Raw genomic sequence first — 24,076 nt, 5'->3', positions numbered from 1 at the left:
AATACTAATGATTTCAAAAATTATGTTCTACCATAGTGATTCTAAACTCCTTAAACACGAACTCATCATGGACAAATGTGAATTCATTGGTGCTTGGCTCAACTTTATGATAACATTTGAAAAAAAATGAATTTTATTTCAAACAACAGGTTTCATTGAGCAGTCAATATCATCAGGTCTAACAGACAAAACCCAGTTGTTTTAAGTAAAATTCAGTGGAAATTACTAAATTATTTTTCAAATTTCATAGATGTTTTCATTCAGATGAATGGCTTTTAGCCGTTCCCCATGCATTTTATTACCTGCTTATTTACTTTTTGGTCCGTCATCATTTTTTGTGCTGATATCTTTCATCTCTCAATTAAATCTTAACCTTTACTTGAAGCAAATATGGTGGAGCTGAGGAAAATGAAAATATATAAATATATCATGTACTCATTCTTCATTAAGTTGTCTACTTATGATCTCTTGATATCCATCCAAGATATTTGTTCAATTCTCCTCAGCATCACATTTCAATTACAATTGTTTTTCTGTCTGTTTATCCAATAAATTGCAGCTGATTTTTTGAAAGAGGTTTTTCATGTGATGATTTTGCCAAACCTCTTTTTATTAGCTTCAACTGATGGTCTAGGTCTATGTAATAAATTTAATCTCAATTAGAAGCTTTTTCTTATTCCATGTTCTTTTATTTAATTTGTTATGCACTTTCCTAATATTACTGATTTTTATTTTCCCTTATTATTTTTGTTCTTATTTGTAGAAATTAAAAAAATGATTAACTGATCTTTCATGCCATGATTTATTTATGTAAATTGCTAATTAGTTTTTATTGCTCTTAACCAGCTGCCTTCTTTGTATACATCAATGCTTTGCAATGCTCATGAATAATTATTTAAATAAAAAAGATAGTATCTTTTAACTCTACTATTGTTCTGTTTGGTGCCAATCAAGCTTATGTAACATCTGATTATTTTATACAGGACTCGCATTGTGGAAGATGGTTATCGCCAGCTTGCCATGCTACCATCACAGGCTCTCAAGGGTGTGGTGAGAGTTAAGTTCATCAATGAGCAAGGGTTGGATGAAGCCGGGATTGATCAAGATGGAGTTTTTAAAGGTACCTAGTCTTAAACGGATTGTAATGGATTTTTCCATGTCTTTTTAGTATTTAATTCTTTTTCTGATAGCTTCTTGATGCGCTCTGGTGCAACTGATTGCCTGATTATAATTACTGGAGATTAAAAGTATTCAGTGAAACTAGGACTTGAATTAGGGACCTACTAAATGAAGGTCACCTTATTGGTAAAGGCAACCTTATTTGAACGCAGGTTTTATCATTGTAATATAACATAATCGTGATTAAGGAAGTCTTGGTCAAGACAAATTTGTTTGTGATAAAGTGAGCATCACTATCATTATTATTTTAGTTGTGAGGGTTACATTGTGAAAATGGTATCAACATTAAAAAATCAGTATGTATATATATATATATATATATTTACAGAAAAGACAGTTGTTGACAATCATGATAAAAATTTCAATAGATACATTTTCTCAAAATAGGTTTCAATGGATAGGTGTATTTTTTAGAATGTTCTTTCAGAAAAACCCCAAAAGCTCATTCATGGTTGGTAGTGGACACTTATTAACCATTAATTTAAGATTCAAGGTGACTTAAAATCTGGGCAAATATGAAGTTTTTCTATTTTACTTTACCACCGGAAGTTTTGGATTAGCATAATCATTTTATGTTCTTTAACCAACTTACCTACAAAAACCAAATTATTAATTACGTTGTAAATAAAAAAGAACGTCCCTACGGTCGTGAAGCAATGAAAACGACATGGCTGAGACTGTAACCTGGCACTAGGTTTGTAAAGGGGGGAGGTAAAACAAAGTTACAAGGGAAAAAATAGGGAACAAACACTAGGTTACTTGGGTGTATTTGCTTTGGCATCCAGCTATCTTGTTTTCATTAATTTCCATCTCTATGAGTTTTTGATCACACATTAATGTATTATAGATCAAATGTCTCATAACTATATAGAATAAAATTTTCCTCTTCCCAAGTGCTATTTTGTGTTCTTTCAAATTCTACTGTCTGCATTTGGGAAAAATGGCTCATTTAGTCCAAAGTCATATATCTGATTTTTAAGTTCTTTTATCTACCTACTCCTAGTGAATTTTGAATCCAACAGCTTAAAAGCTTGCCACCTTCATTGTGGTTAATAAAGAATGCAGATACCATGGTAATATGGTATGCTACCAAATGCCTCATATCCCTCTAGCATTGTAACCAGGGTAGTAATCTAGTTGATGTGACTTCAGCCTTATTGGAAATATTCTAATATTCATTCTTCAATTTTATTCAGAATTCCTTGAAGAAACTATAAAACGAGTTTTCAATCCATCTTTAAATCTTTTCCGAGTGACAAGTGAAGAAAGATTATATCCATCACCAACATCATATCTTCAAGACAATCACCTTCAACTATTTGATTTTGTTGGTCGAATGCTGGGAAAAGCCGTATATGAGGTTAGTGTGAAAATGTACATTATGTATTTTTATCCATTTATGTTGCTCCTAACTACTAGTAGGACTTATAATATAGCACTAGTCATAATAAGAATGGGAAAATCAATACTTCTGTACTTTATTACATTGTATAACTTGATGTATTGATCAATTCATGCAACTTTCTAAAATGAAATTAACTTTTTTATGCCCTCCAGATTTATTTTATTTTTTAATGTTAGCTAATTGGGTATTATTTTGGTACCGAAAAAGGAATAAGTGTAATTTGAAGAGAATTCTATGGGAAAAACTGAAGTGAATCATGAGTATCCAGAGTTGTATAATTTGTGCACAAAAGTCAATCAATTTGTATGAATTCTCAACTTTATGCAACACTGTAATAATAAATGTTAGAGTGTACTCCCAGGACTTGATGGGGTGAGGATATGGTTACGATAATGGATGTTTTGATTGCATGGATATTGCTTAGTGTTTGTAACTCCACATGCACCTTCCTTCATAATAAAATATTTTACAGCTGTTCCTCATCACCAATCCCTAGCCCAAACCATTTATTGACAAATGCTCTGATTTAATTATCCTTTAATTCCTGTCTTATGGTTAATTAGACAACTGGCACTATAGTAAAATTATTATATCAAGATTGAGATGAAATAAATCCAAAATTTCCCAGCATTGATGCTGTTCAATTAATTACATTGTTGGGTTTCCATGTAATAAGCTTCAGTTAAATAATATTTACAATGGCATAGACATGATAACCTTTTCCCTAATTGATTTCAATGCAAATATTCTCTGGTTAATGAAGAAACAGGTAATGAAAAATTATTCAATTTTTTATGCAACCATAATTTCATTATGTATTCACCAGGGCTGAACCTACTACCCATCGCACAACCCTTGATCTGCTGGATGAATTAATTGTTAAAATGCCCGGGATTCTCAGGTTTATGGATCCTCTGGAGGATATATCTGAAATGAGGGGCGTGTGGGTGGGAAGGGGAGGTTGTGCCTTAGGTAGCAGGATCACTCCTTCCTATAAAAACCCCCTTCTTGGTCTCAAAGAGAAAGAATTCCTGGTAAAACAAGCCCTGAAATCTCCATTGGGGCTCAGATATAATGATGATATTTTCCATCTTTGGTCACATGAGACTGAATCCCTGAAAACCTTCTTTGCCAACCTTAACACTTCATCCTCTGTTTCTTTCACCTCTACTGTTTCCTCCTCCCAAATCACCTTCCTAGATGAAAAAATATCATTAATAGACAAAACATTCCACACTTCTGTACATATAAAACTTACTTAACAAATAACAATACGTACACTAAAACAGTTGACACCCGTTTCACAGCAAACTCTGCATTCCTGGTTCCCTTTCCATACGAGGACACAGAATCTGCAATCATCGCGACTCTCTGGATAAATTCCTCTCAAACGTACACTATTCTCTCCTCCAATGAGGTTATCCTGGATCCTTCAAAAACAGTAGAATGTGAAGACATGCGTACACTCCGAAACCTTCCTCCTTCACAGAAGCCTACCTTCTTTCAATTTGTACCGCCTACTTCCCTGTCATAGTCTTTGAGATCCACTCTATAAAACCTCTACCCTATCCTTAAGAACCACAACTCCACCAACAACTTTTTTCCCATATGTTCCTCTTTTACTTTCAAACCCTGCTAACTTATCAGATCTCCTCAAACCACTAATTTAATCCTCCCCCCATCCCAAAGCCACTCGCATGCCCTGTAATAAACCAAGATTGAAAACAAGCCCTACTTTCAAAACCCAAATTCCATCCCTCTCCCACCCGCTATTATAAGCCTTGAAAAAATGCATGTGAATTAATGCAAATTAGAGACAAATCAGCTCATATAGTGACAGAGTACAGTGATTGACAATTGGGGGTATTCATGAATATGCTTTCTTAGCCTTACATGACAGGTGTGTGGTGTTTTTTACACCTGTCATGTATTCTCTATCCTGTAAAATGTGTTTTCTGGATTAATAAATGTATTATTATTATTATTATTGTTACATAACCACCATACATCCCTTTACCTTTACTGAACTTTCCATAGCATATCCTTCATTATTATTTTTGTTTTTATCATTATTGGTATTCAACTATTTAATATAGGTTTTTGGCGGACACAATATACAATGGTGCTGTTATGCATTCTATTGCCTCTCCTGATGAAACAACCTGATATCTGAACCTGCAATAAGCTCCCCTTCAATTCTGCAAAATTCCATCCTCCCTTCATGTCATCCAGCATGCCTATATTATTCCAACTCCTTCCTTGCTTGCCTAACATTCTCCCTTATGTCACAGTCTTCAAAATCCCATTGCCTATCAAAATGCTCTGATAACATCTTTCCTGTCTCCTTTGGACTTCTACAAACAATTTTGCCGGCCCCGGTGGCAGGGTAAAGCCCTCGCCTGCCAATCCAGAGGTCGTGGGTTAAAATCCCATCTAGGCGGGTTTTCCCCCAACTTGGGCATGGATATTAGTGATTGTCTTGATTAAAATTTATAGGGGTTAGGTGAAAGAAGAGACTATGAAGTATCAATCTCACCCCAATAAAAGTCGTTGAATAAGTAAAAAACAATCCTCTATCCTCCCCCACCATGCCTAGCACTCTCCTGCTTGTTTTCTTTTCCACATCCACATTTCAAAAGCTTCTTATATATATCTATCATCTTGCTTCAATGAACATGTTTCTGTCCTGTATGAAACCGTGCTCCATATAAAAGCTGAAATGGATCTTTTCTTAACATGTTGCGTTCCGGGGTATTAAATGGTTTTTAACCCTCCATTCCGGCAGATTTTTAAACAAGTATTGCTTCAGTAAAATCTGGTGAAGTAAAAACTTTCTTAAAAATTGAAAATTTTTAATGGAACTTTCAATATAATACAAATAATTTTAGTATTTCTTCCGTGTGTGATACTCCATGAAACATTTTCCTTTGTGGAGTGGAACATTGCAAGAAGAGACGACATTCCTCGTTTCCTTCCTGACTGTTATTCAAGCACACACTTAGCATCTAGTTGGGTGATATGATTTCTTCCCTTTACCCATGCTAGAAGTGAGTTGATATGGTCTACCAAGAGGCTATGTGGGTGATCCCTCGAAGGAACACGCTGCACAGACTCATCATCGCTGTTGTCCTCCGAAGATGTTTCATCTGGCTCCTCTCTACTTGTTGCCCACTCCTTAATGGTCTGAAGCAGAAAGCCTTTGAATCAAATTCTATTTGACTCATTTAGTGTTTTACAAACTCTAAAAACATTTAAAAGAGCATAATTAATAATTCACAGCACTTCTTTCTTTGACCATTCAATTGCTTTTCTCATGATTGTATATTAAAATAAATACACATCTGCCTTTATGCCTTTAATGAACTTATTCTATTTCAATATGCAGATAAGTTTTTTGATTGGCAGTCCTGTGATCCTATCTTTTAGCTGTGTATTACACATCTGAATCCCCAGCATTGTGAATAATACTTCCCGTGTCTTTCCAAATCACCAGAAGCATTTCACTTTTATGAGAAAAGGTGCACTCTACCTTTTTCATTGTTTCATTCACTTCACTTTTCAATGTCACTGGGAGCCCTGCAAGTTGCAGGAAAAATGGTTTCCTCTGTTCTTTTGTCCCTGTCAGGTATGCTCTCTGTTAGCTTGAATAAATTCATTGTTCTGATTTTTGCCTAAATTATCCCTTTAAATGGACTTATTACAGCTGATTTGTACTTTTTTCAATTTGTAGTGGTAAGGGGTTTAGTTGCAGTTTTTTATTCCTTTTGGTTAATTCTATTAGTTAAAACCCCGTTATCTTTACTAAATCAGTTCATTGAATCTTTAACCCACAGACTTTGTCTTGTACACCACAACAGGATATTTTCTAAGTTTTTATTTTTATGATAACTAAGTGCTTTCTGATAGCTCTGATAGGTGATATATTACCCTCCAGTTAATGTAAAGTATTATGTGTATCTTAAATTTTATGTCAATGTCTTCCATAAGTGTACAATAATCCCACTGAGTGCAAGCTTTAACAGCGAAAGAAGTATTTAATTGTATTACATCTCTGGTCTCCCTATATCATTCACTCTTAATTTATTTGCAATTGTATGTTATCTAAATTATGTCAATGGTTTCCCATAACACTCAAACTATGTATTAAAAATATTAGTTTTCTTTTAATGTGTTACAATTTTCAAATGAATTAATGCAAACAAAATTATATATGTTATCAAGAAACTCCCTCCCCGGACTACAACCTTGACGTGGTGGAAGGGCTTGTGCGTTCCGATGACCCCTAGAGCTGTGCTGGCGGGAGTAATAATTATTGCTCCTGGTAGGGTCACCCATGCCAGATAGGTCGAAGGTTAGGAGCCAGACGAAAGGTAGTCCACGCAGCGTCTGTTCCTCAGTGAGGCGGCTGCAATGGCGTCTGACCCCAGTGGGGCGGCCAGTAAGTGATGGTGTCACGTTAAAAACACTATTGAGGAAGGCAACGGGAAACCACCTCAATTATCATTCCCTAGAAAAATATGATGGACAATAGAGATATTTTGAGTCCTGGCAACCACGGGGCTCGGCCCAATCGGCCGTGTGTCGTGCCCGGCAGCGGGGGAGGCAAGGCTTCCGCGGTCGTCATCCCACGAAACCCTTGCAAGGGAAAACCAGCAGCAGCAGGACAGAAGACGCAGGAGAAGAAGACAAAATTAGTTAGAATAGGAACGTGGAATGTTAGGACAATGATGAGGGCAGGGAAATTGGAGAATGTTAAGCGAGAGATGGAAAGGGGAAATATAGATATTTTAGGTCTATGCGAGGTGAGATGGAAAGATAGCGGGGATTACTGGAGTGATAAGTATAGAATAATATACAGCGGTGGGGACGAGAGCCAACGAGGGGTTGCCATAGTATTAAATGAAGAGGTAGGAAGAAGCGTAGTCAACATAGAGCAGGTAACGGATAGAATACTACTAGTGGAGATAAAATCAGAACCGACGAACTTAGTTATTATTCAGGTATACATGCCACCGAGCAACCATAAGGAAGAAGAGGTCGATAAGATATACGATCAGTTAGAGGACATGATCGCGTGTGTTCCTGCAGGGAAACATTTGATAGTGATGGGGGATTGGAATGCGACGGTAGGCGAAGGAAGAGATGGTGATGAGGTGGGCGACTACGGTTTGGGCACGAGGAATGACCGCGGGGAGAAAGCAGTTGAGTTCTGCAGGAGACAGGGGTTAGTCATCACCAACACTTGGTTTAGACACCACAAAAGACGCAGGTATACATGGAAAATGCCAGGTGACTCAGGAAGATATCAGCTAGATTATATCCTGGTTAGACACAGGTTTAGGAATAGTGTGATAAATTCCCACAGCTTTCCGGGAGCGGATGCGGACTCAGACCACAATTTAGTTGTTATGAAATGTAGCGTACGTTTCAAAAAGATAAGGCAGGGGCGGCGAGTTAGAAAATGGAATGTAGAAGCATTAAATGGGTTGAAAAGGAAGGAATACAAACAGGCGGTAGAGAAAATCATGGAGGATGGCAAAGGGCTTATTACTATCGAAGAAAAATGGGAAATGATCAAAAAAGGGTTGTCTAAAGCCGCAAAAGACACTATTGGAACCGTTAACGCTAAAAGGACTAGGAAACCATGGATCACGGATGAGATGATAACAAAGATGGATGAGCGGCGAAAATGGAAGAATATAAATACAGAATTAGGCAAAATGAAGTACAAAGAATTGAACAATAAATTGAGGCGGGCAACAAATAAGGCAAAAGACGCATGGTGGAAGACGCAGTGCGAGGATATGGAAAGTCTCCAGAGGAAGGGTGAAATCGGTGCGCTGTACAGCAAAGTTAAATCGTTATCGGGAAGTAAGAAAGGAAGAGCTATGCTAACAGTTAGAGATAAGGCGGGTAAGGTAATAGTTGACGCAGGAAAGATCCAAGAGAGATGGAAGGAGTATATAGAAGAACTGTATAGTAAAGAACTCAGACCAACACAGTTAGACATTGAAAAAGAAAATGACGTAGAGGAAGACAGCTTAGGTCCAGGCATACTAGACAATGAGATAGAAAGGGCATTAAGGGAGATGAAACTAAATAAGGCCGTGGGGGTAGATAACATTCCCGTGGAACTTTTAAAATGCTTAGGAAAATGTGGGAGGAAGAGGCTATATGGGCTGATCCGTAGCATTTATGAGGAGGGAATCTGGCCGGAAGACTTTGTGAGAGCAGTTTTAGTTCCGATTCCGAAAAAGGTAAAGGCCACGTCATGTGAGGACTATAGGACAATTAGTTTGATATCCCACGCAGCTAAAGTTGTTCTCAGGATCATAAACAAAAGGATAGAGAGTAGGGCAAATGGTTACTTAGGGGATGATCAGTTTGGGTTTAGGAAGGGGAGAGGTATGCGTGATGCCATTGCAGTAATGAGATTATTAATCGAGAGGAATATAGAACACAACCAGGAGGTATTTGCCTGTTTCGTAGATTTCGAAAAAGCGTTTGATAGAGTGAATTGGGAAAAACTAATGAGTATTCTGCAGAAAATAGGAATAGATTGGAGGGAAAGGAGGCTAATCCGCAACCTGTACATGTCTCAGACTGCTCAGGTGAGGGTGGGAAACGGGGAGTCAGGATGGGCAGTGTTAGGAAGGGGTGTAAGGCAGGGTTGCCCATTATCACCGTTGCTCTTCAACCTGTATGCAGAGGAAATGATCAAAGAGGCATGGGAAGAACTAGAGGTAGGAATGAAAGTGGGCGGGGAATTCGTAAAATCAGTTAGGTTTGCTGATGACCAAGCTTTAGTTTGTCAGTCAGCCAAGGGGCTGCAAGCATTGCTGAGTGAATTGGAAATTCAGTGCGACAGGTATGGGATGAGAATCAACATTAATAAAACAAAGGTTATGCGATTTTCTAGAAAGAAAAAGGGCAAGCTTAACATTAAAATAGGAGGGCAAAAACTAGAGCAGGTAGAACAGTTTACGTATCTCGGTAGTGTTTTGGACCAACACGGTCAAATTAGTAGGGACGTAAGGAGAAGAATTGCGCTAGGCAGAGAGGCTTTCACGAGGAGGAGGGAGTTGATGACGGGGTCTTTGAGTAAGGATGTTAAGAAAAGACTCGTAAAAACTTTGATATGGAGCGTAGCTATGTACGGCGCGGAAACGTGGTCATTGAAGCAGGAGGATAGACGTAGACTGGAGGCTTTTGAAATGTGGGTGTGGAGAAGAATGGAGAAGGTGAAATGGACAGAGAAGAAAACAAATGAGGAAGTACTTGGTATGGTGGGCGAAGAGAGGGGTTTGTTGGGAGCAATCCTATGGAGGCAGGAAAAGTGGATGAAGGGGGTGTTGACCGGCAGTGGGATGTTGAAGACTGTGATAGAGGGTAGAATGTTGGGCAAAAGAGGAAAGGGAAGGAACAGGATAGGGATGTTGGACGGGATGAAGGGCGGAAGAAAGTACTCAGAGATGAAGAGGGACCTGGTGTAGAGTAGAATTTAGGGTTGTGTTTTGTTAGTAGCCACAAAATATTTGTTTGGTAGTTGTGTCCATCGAAAAACCTACCTTAACCGGTAGATTACCTTTAAAAACAAAAAAAAAAAAAAAATCAAGAAACTGAGAGCAGGCTAAAAATTAGTAATTTAAGCTGTAAGTGGATCATAGTTACATAAGTGATGTGTTCTCTTTTAATATTAGTGTTTTGACTTTATTTTCTCTTTTCAGGGAATCGTTGTAGATGTTCCTTTTGCTTCCTTTTTCCTGAGCCAACTTCTTGGAACCCACAATCAAGCACTGTACTACTCTTCAATTGATGAGCTCCCTTCCTTAGATAGAGAACTTTGTAAATCCTTAACTTTCATCAAACACCACGAGGGAGATGTCTCTGAACTTGATCTAACCTTCTCAGTGGATGAAGATTGTATGGGGCAAATTGTCACTCATGAATTGGTTCCCGGTGGGAAGGCCATTCTTGTCACTAATGAAAACAAGTTAGTAGAAAATTTCATTTTTTAGCATACATTAAATTATCAGTTTCAAAAAGTAAATAGGTTCATTTTTTTATGCATTTTCTATTCAAGAGTTTATACTCAGCAACCTAGAAGAATGGAGGCTGTAAGTATTATGATAGTAAATTCATGTCCCTGGTAGTTTAAGCATTAGACAATATCATGGCAGGCCAAAAATATGTTATTACCTACTGGTGGCTTAGTTACTACTTTTGTTTCTTATAATAAAAAAAACAAATGTAGGAAATAAATTTTCATTTATTTTTAAAATGGTAAAATAGATGGTGAATCTCATTTGTGTAGTAGTTTTGTTTTACTCTGACTTCACAAAACTATGTTGGCAGACCAGCAACCTAGAAGAATAGAGGCTGAAAGTCTTATAATAGTTAATGCATCATTTTTATCTTAATTCCTTCACTTAGTCAAATACTGGGTCAAGCATAACCAATGTGAGCAACATTTTGGGACTTTTTTGCTTTATATATTCATTAATAAATTTTTGCTAACATTTTTTTCTCTCTTTATTTGATAATTCCATGAACTTCATAATTCTCCTTTGCATTGGAATATGAATAGTTCTTGTATTTTTCATATTCTATTCTTTATACTTCTACTCTTTATACTTATTCAATTTTTCAAGTAACAAACAATTAATGATTTTCTTATTGAATGCAATATTCATCAGGTTTCACCTATTTTATAACTCTTTTTATTGTATGCTACAGGTTTTCAATGATAATTGTGGTAAATAGTATGTTTTGTTGATTTAGACTCTGGGAGAACTCTTACTTTTGCTAACATTAACCATTTTTTCAGCCAGTACCCTCCAGCTGAGTATTTTCTATCTTGCTCCTTGATTTTTCCCGAATTCAAATTGGTTTTCCATGAGGCTTTCTTCTATTGTCCTTCTTGTCATCTGTTAATTATTCAGGTAAGTATTTTCAATGAATGAATACCAGCCTGAATGTTCTTTGCTCTTTGCATTTATTTGTTATTGGTTTCTTCGGTATTGCAATCGGCATACTTCTCAGTCTTATGGTAGTTTACCTCTGTGGTAGCTATTTCTCAGAATATTCCAAAGAGAAGAGAGAGTATCCATTGCTTTCACTCTAAACTCCTTCATTATTTCTCCTTTTAGTGCCTTGTTTTCTTCAGGTCTTTCGTAGATGTCAAATTCTTATCTCAGGATCTCCAGGTTCCGTTCATCTTCATCTATCATGATTTCTTCTTTAATTAAGTCATCTTGAAGTGGTTTGGGCCTTCAGTAGGGTATTTAAATGTATTACATCTATATGTTACCAATGTCTTCATCTTCTCTTATTGCATGGGTCTTTCAATAAGTCGTTAAAAAACATTTTGGTAGATTGTTTTATTTTTCAACATTATCTCCATTTAGCTTGACATTCTTTTCCCAGTATTTCTTCAACTATTTCAAGTAGTCCAAAAGGAATTTTGGAAGGTCCTCAGAATAAGCACCTGTGAAGCCCATGGCCTTGTGTTATGTGAATTGCTTTCCAACAAACCATTTTTTCAAGTTTGGATATAAAAAAAAGTCACGCGCCAAATCTAGTGAATTTGGTGAATGTTGTTTAAATTTAAACTATAATTTTATAATTTTCACTATTGAAACTGTGCAGGTTTACACCTGTGCATTGTCTTGATTGAAGAGAATATTTTTCTTTGCCAAATTACAACTTTTTTATTGGTTTCAACGCTCAGTTGGTGTTATTATGAAATAATACTCTCTATGGATCATTCATCCATTTTGCATGTAATTGATTTTGATTTTTCTGTGTGCATCCCAAAAAGCAGTGGCCATCACCATGTCAACCAATTTCAGCATCTTTGCCTTCTTCATAGCCAGAACACCTTTAGAAACCCACTGTTTTGATTGATCCTCTGTGTTTGGAGTGAAGTTATGTATCCATGTTAAGTTCATAGTTATGTATTGACACAAAAACTCCAAAAGCAAAAAGGTGAAAAAGCACCAAACCAGCCTTCGAATCTATCACACGATGGCATTTATTCTCCACTGAGAGCAAATGTAGCACCAATCTTCCCAAGATTCTTTTCACATCCCATTTTCAATACAAAATTGAAAGCACTGTACGTTGTGTTCTTTTTCCAAATCATCTCTATAAAAGTTTAAAGGCCATTTTGCTGTTTCCTTCCTTTATTTTGCCTTTAATTTCCTAATTGTAGCTTTCCATCTACTCCTACTTGGCCTTCCTTGGCACTCTTATATGACTTGTTTTTTGCAGGTTCTTGTCAGAGGTTAATCAGTTTCTTTTTTTTAGATTGTTGTATGCTCTTCTTGTCTCTATGAGTTTTCTTTTTTCGGTAATCATCCATATCTACTTAGATTTCACCATTATACTCACTAATTGCTCATCAGCTACTTTTGTCATTTTATTCTTTGTTTCCCTCCATTGTCCTTCTATGTAGGTGTCCTTTATTCCATCTATTCATCTACCAATCGTGGTGATGAACTTTTCTCTTTGGGTCTTTTATCTCATTCTGACTAGGATGTAGTCAATTTGTTAGCTTTCCCAGTCCTCTGGCATCTTCCATGTGTATCTTCTTTGCCAGTGTTGTTCGAAGAGAGTTGGTCGCTACCATATTTTTCTTTTGACAAAATTCTGTCTACCCCAATGACTACGTACTTTGGGTTCCCATTTTTGATAAAATGAACAAACTTGGAAGAATCACACGCATCACCCAAGAATATTTTCTTCTCGGACTTCTTGCGGGATGTCAGGTTTGAGGTCAGAAAAACACCTGTTGAATCATGTGTTAAATTTATCTAATCAAGCAAAATGTTTATGAACGTTTTTTTAGAGATTCACTGTTCAAATAAAAGAGGGTTAATTGAAGGTGCTTGCAAATATGATTTTGTGGATTCTGCTAAATATATATCTCTTTCCCTTAGAATCAACTATATTCACCTAATGGCTCACTTCCGAATGCACACCCAAATCAAAGATCAAACAGCTGCTTTTATCAGAGGATTTCGCTCAATTATCAACCCAGACTGGCTGGCTCTGTTTTCAACTCCAGAGGTAATTATGTAATATTGTAATATTCAAGTTCTTGTGTCCCGCCCACATTTAAGATGATGGATGTTGCACATATTTGCGTTTCAGTTAAATGTGAATCAGAGGAAAGAAATGATGACTATTGTAATAAGGTTAAAGGAGTTTTTAGTTCAGGAATTACAATATTAATAGTATTATCACGTGTTTACTATATGGTTTTATTTATGTATGCATAGATATCATAAATGTTTGTCATAAAGTTGTGGTGCATGTACCATAGTTTATGAATGTATTAATGGGATCAGATTGGTAGCAGGATAGCAATAAAAAAATTAGGAACCTTGATGGATGCTTTGGCTAATGAACTGGCTTACCATGCTGAGCTGCTTGTTCATATGTCTGCACTGTTCAAGTCATTCTGATCCATTCTCAAAAGCTCTTGGAGTGAGTAAAAACTAGGGGACAGTAAAATCTTAATTTGACATGAAATAACATCCTTGTTATCTATTTAACTGGGATTCTTATTTGATGCAATGGAAGTTTGATGGAGCAGTTTTTGAATTCTGGTTTAATTCCCCAAGGAAGCTACAAATTGTTGTTATTGCATTAAATGAAGATACTTTTGGGAGTTCCAACAAGAGCAGTCCATATATTCTATTGTTTCAGGCTTCACTTCGTGGAAGTAATTGATATTCATTATTGAAATAGAAAGAAAGACTCGTACTTTTCCACAGATGTTATTATACGGCACGACGCGTTTCACCGACTTGCGATAAAATCTGTGGAAAAGTACGAGTCTTTCTTTCTATTTCAATAATGGATAAGAGCAGTCCAATTTATATAAATCTTGAGTGATCCTCCACCTTATTTATATTGGCTATGTGCCCCATGTATTCTTCAAAGATGATATTTAATTGTGACTTAAAAAATATATGTATAGATATTATTATTTGATCTATTTGCCAAGGTTTTATCTTGAAAATAATACAATTTCATGGCAGAATGACAACTTTATAGGGCTGGAAAAATGGTAAGCCACATAAGTTGAAATGTTACTGTGGTGCTCTGTGAGGCATAAGTGGTTGGCATTTTGGTTTTTATGATGAATGTTCTTTTTATGTTACATGTTTTGTTACCCTGGAGAGTTTTAGATTTTTTCCTAATCTTTAATGTACTCTACCAAAAGGACACCAAAAGTATTAGTTTGCTAGTAAGGGGCCCATCAAGAGAGATGATTTTTGGGAGTTAAGCAAATACAGGTGCCTACAGTCGTACAGGTGCCCCAAATCCAAATATAAATATTTACAATACTTAATAAATAATGATAATTTGAGGGATTCTTAAAAATGCTTTGTGGGATTTTATATAAGCTACAGATTTGTTGAGGGGACTTCAAAATTAGATATGTTTAAAAAAGAGCGGGAGAGGTAGTAAGTAAGTGGATGAAAATTGTGGGTTTCTTTCTTGGACTACCTCTCAAAAGTCTGTCCATGTTATACAATCATGCATGTTGTAGGGGCAAGGTCTAGCAAAGGGAATAGGGAGAGTATAGTGGAAGTGATATTAATTGGATTGAAAAGGTTTAGCATAATGAACATAGTGCAAAGCTGTATTGGATCTCTTTTTCATTGATTAATAGGATGACAAAAAAGAATAAACTGAAAAGGTAATACTGATTCATATATCCATAATGCATTGTAATCAGCCTTCATATTGTTCAAACTTATTTAACCAATAAATGTAATATAGGAGGAGGGTTTAGAAAAGGCCCTAAATGAATTGATTTTATACTATATACTATGGGCTTAAACAGACATGTATTTATAGGCAAAGAATCTGCACCAAGGCATGGTGTATGCACTTATAACCAAATAATTGTTTACCATAGTTGAAATACATAATTGACCCTTATAATTCTAAATGTGTAAAATTAATTGGTGTCAAGTGTGTCATAATATTGGAGTCCTTTGCACCTTTATTAGCCCTTTCACTTTTATGAATGTGCACGTATGTATATACTATGTCCTATTCTGTTATTTATTATTGTCTCAATGATATATAATTATGTGCTAAAAGTACAATTTTTATGCAGTTGCAGAGATTAATCTCTGGAGACAATGCTCCTCTTGATCTTCGTGATCTTCGGAAGCATACACAATACTATGGAGGATTTCATGATTCACATCGTGTCATCAGCTGGTTGTGGGATATCCTTGAAAAAGATTTCAATGATGATGAAAGGAGCTTGTTTTTAAAGGTTAGTACTTCCAAAAGACACTTGCTGTATAAGTAAAGTTAAATATGTCATATCAAATATGTTGTACTCAGAAGAGGACTGTAATCCAATTAAAATTATTGAGGTTATAACATTAATTAATCTTGTATTCAAAATATGTGATTCAATAATAGTAATATAATGAACATTTGAGTAAAAGCATCTCTAAATTTAAAAAAATTGTGAACCATTGTTAGAGTTTGTTACATGCACTCAAAAGTTTTTAACAGAGCTTGCATGGGGAACTCTAAGTTTGCTGACTCACTTCTCTTGATGGGAGTGTTTACTCATTGGTGCAAGGTGACTAATTTCAAAAATAATAATAATTTGTTTTTTCCTCCTGGCTATATAAACTGAAATTTAGAAGTAGAATATTAAAATGATTTAGCCATTCATTCTTTGATTCAGAATATGTTCATAGACTTAGAACTACAGGTTAAAGGGATGTCCTAACTGGCAAAATCACCCTGCTAAAAGTTGAGGAATCCAAATTCAAATCCCAGTTTTAGGGAAATTACTTTTGCCCTGAATTTCTCACATTTATTTGTACCCAACCAGGTTTGTCTACCATATTTAGCATTGTGGGATTTCCAACAATATCTTCTTATTTGTCCCTACTCAACATTTCTTGTGTGTAACGTTGGGCTTTAACCTTGTGATCCGTGGTGCTACATGCACGACTATGATTAATTTGTGACATTGTATGTATGGTATTGTCTTGATAAATTAGCTGACCTTTATCTGTCTTCTCTTTGTGTTAACACTTCTCGTAAATTCACAAATCGCCCTTTCTTGCACACAAAATATTGACTCTCCTCCACAGTGATATAATCAAAGGCTGGTATTGTTTAGTGACATAGCATCCGTTGATATTGTCCATTGTGTATCGGTATGATCAGTAGCTAAGCATAGGTTAAAGGTTTTACCTAGGATAAAGCAAATTGTGTGCAATGAGGGTTGCATAGAGTCAAAGGATGTACTAGGATATTAAATAATATGGTATAAAATATTTTTAAGAAGCATTAATGGAGTGAACTTGCATTTTTACTGGGGCTGCAATTGACTCTTAACATCAGAGCTGCATGTAAAAATGTACTGCCATTTTTCCATGGCCCACAAGACACACCAGCGAATAAGACTGATTTTTCAGGTTAGAATTTGCGAAAAATACTTAGATCAGACAGAAAAGGATGAAAGTACGAGGGTCATCCGGAAAGTAGTACCCGTTCGTGAAATAAAGACACAAAAGTAAATATTAACAAACATAAAAAATTTTATTTGAAAGAGGATACTTTAAACTACTTCTCAACATAATCTCCAAGCAAATTAAGGCATTTGTCATAACGTGTGACAAGTTTCTGTATTCCTGCTGCATAGTCCTTCGCCGCCAGCTCATTGAGATACGCGAGGGACCCATCTTGCACAAATTTTTGCATAATGCAGATGGTGTTTAACAATTTCATGAACAATTGTTCGAGAAACATTGGGAAAATGCTCACAGATGTCATCAATTGTGACGCGCCGATCGTTCCTCACGAATTCGTCAACTGAGCTCACCAGTTGGTCTGTGATGACAGACGGTCTCCCCGAACGCTCATCGTCGTGTGTGTTCCCCCTCCCCATGTTGAAGTTGCGACACCACCGCCGAACAGACGACTCGTCCATTACATTGTCTCCATACACCTCCTTTAATTGGCGATGAATATCACATGGGCGAACGTTTCTTGCATTGAGGAATTTAATCACTGCCCTCACTTCACAACTGGCGGCGTTCTCAATTTTTTTAAACATTGTAAACAATCACAGAAACAACACAGGCAATGCTAGCGTCACGCAACTTGGCTCAGAGAAGGCAGACAAGCCACTGAAGCTATCTGACCTCGTCCAGCGGCTACTCGCGTCGTCAGCACTTCATGCGGCACGAACGGGTACTACTTTCCGGATGACCCTCGTATTTTAATATTCACTCTTAATACAAAGAAAATAGAATTTTTGCCATAAAACATTACCAGCTATATCAATTTTTATTCATTGTAGAGTCCTACAAATATGTCATTGCCTTTGATGAATTATTTCTGAAATTATTTTCACTGGGGTTGTTACTTTCCTCTTGCAATCCTCACTTTCATCAGGTGAAATGCTGATTTGGCATTTTTAAGAAGACATTATGGTAGTCTCCCTTTCAATTTTCCATCTGGAGTTTTTCAAATGTAAACACTAGAAATCAATGGCTATTTCATTCTTCCCATCAGGATGATGTCATAAATTGCTGCCTGATAATTTTCCTTTTGTATGCAAGTATCATTTTTTGTGCTATTGTAGATCTGTTATGTATAGACAGACCATTTCTCTTCGTGAATCTCTTGCACCACGACTTGTCCCATGAAAATCAGCAATTGACATTCATTTTACTTATTTTCTTGCTTCAGTTAAAATCGCGTTTTTAGAAACAATAATGCCATATATTTGAGATTTATTATCCAGTTCTTTATATCTTCCTCAAGCTTTGGCCATTTTGGAGCACATGAGCACATATATTTTTTACTTATATGCATTTACTGAATCATCGTTTTGCTTCCTCTATTTTTGTAACATCTGTTCAGTCGTACTTGGTCCAAAACACTTCTCAGCTGCCTTGTCTCCAGGTTGTGAAGTGTAATTCATGAATTCAGGTTTAAATACAATACTGTATAACAATTTTCTGTTATTAATTTGATATTATCAATTTTTTTATTAAAAGCAGCCATTTTTTATATTTTTACAACACTCATGCTACTTAGGGTTGAGTACAGAGTTTATCGGGAGAGATATAATGTATTGGCAGAGGGCTGGTATCCCCATTAGTCCAATGTATATAAGTTTCGCAGCAGCACCACATGTGTGATGTTACTGAATGCACTACATTGTATAGATTATGATTTTTTTGGGAATGTTGTTTAAGATTATGTTAAAAACTCTATTGCCCTAGAGTCCCTTTAAGGAGAGGTAAAAACTGTATGCTTATGACTGGCGAAAACATTAATATATCAAAATGTAATAAAGGTAACCATTTTTTATGCCTGATGCAAAAAAACTACTTAATAGTAAGTATTTTTCTGGCAAATCAACTTGCGTCTTATAGGTTGAAGTTATACCCATATAGCCTTGGCCCATAAGGTGCAGGCTGACTTGGAACACATTTGGGAGTAAAAAAAGTGCTTCTTGCTGGCCAGGTAATACATTAATTACTTAGGAATCATACCTCAAATTCCAAATTTTTCCATTTTCGAGTGATATTCAATGTGCTTGTGTTAAAACAACTGTCGAAGAAGTTCATATTGTTGGGCTAAATTGGACCTAATGTTGGTACTAATGTCCTCAATTAGTATATGGACCAAGTTACTCATCAAACATCCATGTATCTCATACAACCATGTGCCAACTGAATAAATGTCAATGGGCTAGCTCTTGGCTTGTGTGGATTAATTCCTCAAGGTTTTTTCCTATAAAATATTCATTGAAGAAAATCTATGGGAAGAATTTCTTTAGAATTTTACTCATTTATCGACTCTGCTCTTTTCGAGGCTTTTCTTTTCCTCTGGGTGCAGTGCTTGTGTTAATTCATGGTGCAGTCAACTCTTGATTATCTGTGCTAATGGATCCATGATGATGTTTGGATTATCAAGAAACATGGGTGACCAAAAATGCAGGAAATATGGTCATGATGTAAACGAATATACATGGTAGCGTTCCTTTTTCATCCTAAGTGATTAATTAGAGTTTTTCAGCTTTGGAAGGAATATTTTTTTCGTTTTGCAGCCATTTTTTTAAGGATGGAATTTTAGATTTTTAAAATTACAGAACTATTATAAAGTGAATATATTTTATATTAGAACATATTTTCCTCAGAAAGCTGAACCAATCTGGTAGCTAGGATAAAACAAATGACTGGCAAAGGATGAATTTTAGAAAAGGATCAATGACACGAATTCATATGTATCATATAATATCGATAAAAATATTGAAGTGTAGATAAATAACGACTTATTTGCTGATTTGTAAGATCATTTATTTGTTTGCCATGAAGGAGAATATGGAATTCTCAGTGCCAATTTGAAGGTAATGATAATGAGGAAGTAAGAAAAATGTTTAAATTAAAAAATTAGATACTATGGACAACTTCAAATTTTATGAAATTAACTTAAATTTTAAAAATAAATAAAATACTTTCGTGAAATTAAGAAAAGCCAAGGTTTTTCAAGCTTATATTTTTTTTCAATAGTATATTGAAGTTTCAAAGCATTTAATTATCTTGCAGTTGTATAGTCTAGTAGTGTTGGTAATTTTATAAAATTTCTAGGGGCTGGAAGAGCATGGATAATCTGCACACAGATTATCGAGAGTGTTCTGCACTCTTTGAATGTTAGAATTCATTTGGTTTTATACTTGTGTGCTCTCTCAATCCAAGTGAGAGTGAAAACTGAATGAATACAGTTTTTAGTGTTACCTTAGCTTTCTAAATGCCATGCAGAGTTTATAATATTACCTTTAACAGGTTTAATTGATTTTAACATAATTTTTAACTGTCTTTGAAGTTTGTGACCAGCTGCTCCAAGCCCCCACTCCTTGGTTTTGCTCATCTTGAACCTCCATTTTCAATCAGATGTGTGGAAGTTGGTGATGATGAAGACACTGGTGACACAATTGGTATGTTAAAATCACATTTTTAAATCCTGGTATCTACATAGTCATCATCATAATTTATAAGCTTGTAGCATTTACTGTTAAGTTTATTGTTTTAAATGTGAAAGTAAATTATTGCATACCATGTTATTTCAGTGGAAGTTATTTTGTCAAATAATGTGCCCATGTATGGGTGATATTTTCCACATTTTTTAAATTTTAATAATGATGCTTATAGAGTACATTTCACTTGCATGTGAGACCCTGCTAAAATGTGAGCTCAACAACAGCATATTAAATATAGTTTTATTATTTACCATTAGCATAGTAATAATATGTAGTAGCTTTATTGGTTGCAAGATGAAATGTCTATCAGATTATTTGTAATGTTCAAAACCTTACTGAGATCCAATAGTTCAATGGAGGAAATATCATTTGGTAGTCCACCTTTTATGTAAGTTTTCGATGAATACAAACTGGACATATGTGGACATAGCACCAGATCTTTCAGCACCACATCCTTCATTGGACATATGTACATTTCTTAACCTTGCCTAATAAAATGCAGCTTGCCACCTCACATTGCAAGATGTTCTTCAATATTGAATCACGTTTTATTCCATCCGGCATGGCTTGCAATATTGCAAGATTCCTTCTATAAAAAGAAATGAATTATTTCTCAAATTCAATGGATTTTACTGAAAATTGAAACACCAGAGCATTGGCATTCCACAAATTGAAAATACTAAATTGAAAGGTGCAGTTTTATTTTGGAACACAGCACAGCTCAGTAAATAGTGTGAAAGTAAGAAAAATTACAGTTTGGGGGAATTCAATGCTAAATGTTGTAAAGCATAATAAAATGTGAATTTTATTACACAATGTCACATTTTCCATGGATTGCACTATATTTTGGTGCCTTGTAACTAATTTTGTTACCTTGATAAATGTCAAAATCAGTTGCCACATGTTTTATTCTTCAAATACATTTTTCCTGCAGGTAGTGTTATTCGAGGATTTTTTACCATCAGGAAAAAGGATCCTCAGCATAGGCTTCCTACATCCTCAACATGTTTCAACTTGCTGAAATTGCCAAACTATCAGAGGAAGAGTACTCTACGTGAAAAATTACGCTATGCAGTATCCAGTCATACAGGATTTGAACTGTCATAGAGAATTACTGATATTAATCTGGTATAATTATTTGGCCTTGGGGAAATCGACATAAAAGACTATAAATGAGGGAAGGTAATGTAAATGATTAAGTTCAAGATATTTTTACTTCTTTTCATTCAAATCAGGCAAATTGTCCAAAATGAAACTGACCTGATTAGTCAATATTGGCGTTTTTGACCAATGGTTACAAAATTTCCCGGGAAATTTTTGACTACTCTTTTTATTCAAATCAGCAAAAATTGCCACCAATGAAACTGACCTTGTGCATTCATGATGGTATTATTAATGAATGTGCTTTGATGCTGGAAATGGGATTTGAAGTTGCAAAGAAATCAAATATTTTTCCTTTCTGCCTCATTTTTTTAGTGCCTGCTTCTCCTCAAAAGAATTCCTCATTGTAATAAGTATGAAAGTGGAATGAAGTCATGTCTACCATCCTAAATGCTACTTACAGTTAAGATATTTGACCTTGTATAGAAATGTCAAATGATCACATGTAACAGTGAAATTATGATGTTTAAATGGCCACCATTAATTAAATCAGTTGATATTTTGATTGTTAATTGATTTTTTGAAATGGTTGGTGTGTATAACATTATTGGCATCAAATAGTTGTTTTGAATGCTTTAAAATTTAAACTTAAATATTAAAGCCATAATACTATACTTGATTTGTACCAGTGCTCTTATTAGGTTTATTTTGATATATTTTGGCAACCCACCTTGCTTTTAGACAGCAATTGCATTGATTTTTTATAATTTCGATTTTTTAAAGATGATATTGTTTAAAATTGGCATCATTTCATCTAAAAATGAGAAAAATGTGTTGTTAATATTTTTATTTTCTGTATTATCTGTTGCCAAACAAGTGTTAGCTCAAGAGATTGAAATTTAATTTATGTGGAAGAGGTATATAATTTTTTGTTGATTATGGAAAAGGTTTTATTGTGGTTTCACTCGTTTCAGTAATTCCGCTAGGTTAAATTAAGAGGTACTTGTGGCCTTTTTTTGAAATACTCAGATCAATGAGATTACTCTTTTGACATTTTTATTTTTATGGAAGTATTTCCTGAATGACATTTTTCAAGTCTGTGAGACAGTTAAATCAGAATGTGTTCTGTAAAAACCATTGCCACATTTCGTCAGCCCATGACATGCTTATGTGGCAGTCCGTTTTTATGGAATTGGTGATGCTTAGAAATAGATATGTTTCAATGCTAGGGAAAAGTGTTTATTGAGATGTTTCATAAGTGTGTGACATACAGGGTAACATGGTCATCATAATAGCAATTGAAATTATGTATTTCAATATAGCCTTTCTTGTCTACTATTTCATATACTTAATTGGTGTTATTTTTTAAAGATAATTTGACTCAAATACAGAATTGAGCGTTGACATTTTATCGACATTTAAGTTAATCTGAACTGTTATAATGATGTTTAAGTAATGCCAAGTTGCACCAACAGAATGGATATTCATATTTTTTGACCCAACCTACCAGGTTCTAGTGATAGCATTTGTTTATTGTGTTGTATGTGAGTTTTGTAGGTGTGCTTCTGCATTACTAGTGGTTATAATTGTTCATTATGATGAATGTTCACCCTCATTTTGCCTTTAGCCCCAAGAAGTATTGTACAATAAAATGAGCCAGGAGCGATTCTAAACATGACCAATGGTTGATGCTTTAAGGTATATCATAATCTGAATGAATCTGTGATAAATGAATTGTATGTACGAGGAGTACTATCGAGTCATTGTACAAATAATTGTGGTTTGAACAGTGTGAAACGTAAGTGTAAGGCCTTTTGTTAGAATGGGGATTAGAATTGATCACATCGGCCTCAGAAAATTGTGTAAATAAATAATTAAATTTCAAGTATGGTCTTTTATTTAAGTGTATTTCAAAATAAATCTAATTTGAAATAAGTAACGTACACTTAATTTTCCGTTCCATAAACGCAAATCCTATGCATACAATAAACTATAAGGAAAACACAGTCATTTATGGTAAGTCATGTTGTGTGTTCACAATAAGTTAAGTAAATTGCAACGAATCTCTCCATGTTGTTGAATACTCTACCCTTATTATCGATTTTGAAGAAACTCTTATACCGCCCGTTGTATTAGCAGACGGATTTTGAATTGGTGCGCCGTTGAACCTTCCACTGTTCACCCACCGACAGCATGATGGGTTATCACGTGACTACTGTTGTGCAGCTGTTCCCGTCCATCGTATTAGCATCTGCAGTTCCTGATTCTCCCTCGGTTTGTAAGGTTCGTGTGGGGAGTCAGGACTAATGTTTTTATTTCTTGTGCTGCCCATGAGGATTTTG

General features: G+C 35.4%; 1 protein-coding gene across 1 annotated transcript in view; it reads left to right on the top strand.

Annotated features, from left to right (window-relative positions):
- Positions 1-23,601, top strand: part of LOC139685582 (ubiquitin-protein ligase E3B) — a 45,380-nt gene extending 21,779 nt beyond the window's left edge. The window contains exons 12-18 of the mRNA XM_071582520.1: positions 984-1,120; positions 2,376-2,539; positions 10,312-10,577; positions 13,525-13,654; positions 15,723-15,887; positions 20,480-20,591; positions 21,568-23,601. Coding sequence (XP_071438621.1) covers positions 984-1,120; positions 2,376-2,539; positions 10,312-10,577; positions 13,525-13,654; positions 15,723-15,887; positions 20,480-20,591; positions 21,568-21,740 — 1,147 coding nt within the window. The 3' untranslated portion in view covers positions 21,741-23,601. The remainder of the gene's footprint in view (positions 1-983; positions 1,121-2,375; positions 2,540-10,311; positions 10,578-13,524; positions 13,655-15,722; positions 15,888-20,479; positions 20,592-21,567) is intronic.
- Positions 23,602-24,076: the final 475 nt, after the last annotated feature.

The sequence above is a fragment of the Hetaerina americana genome, unplaced genomic scaffold (assembly GCF_022747635.1).
Source record: "Hetaerina americana unplaced genomic scaffold, ioHetAmer1.1.p SCAF_117, whole genome shotgun sequence".
NCBI classification, from domain to species: domain Eukaryota; kingdom Metazoa; phylum Arthropoda; class Insecta; order Odonata; family Calopterygidae; genus Hetaerina; species Hetaerina americana.
This window is presented reverse-complemented; position numbering and strand designations above follow the sequence as displayed.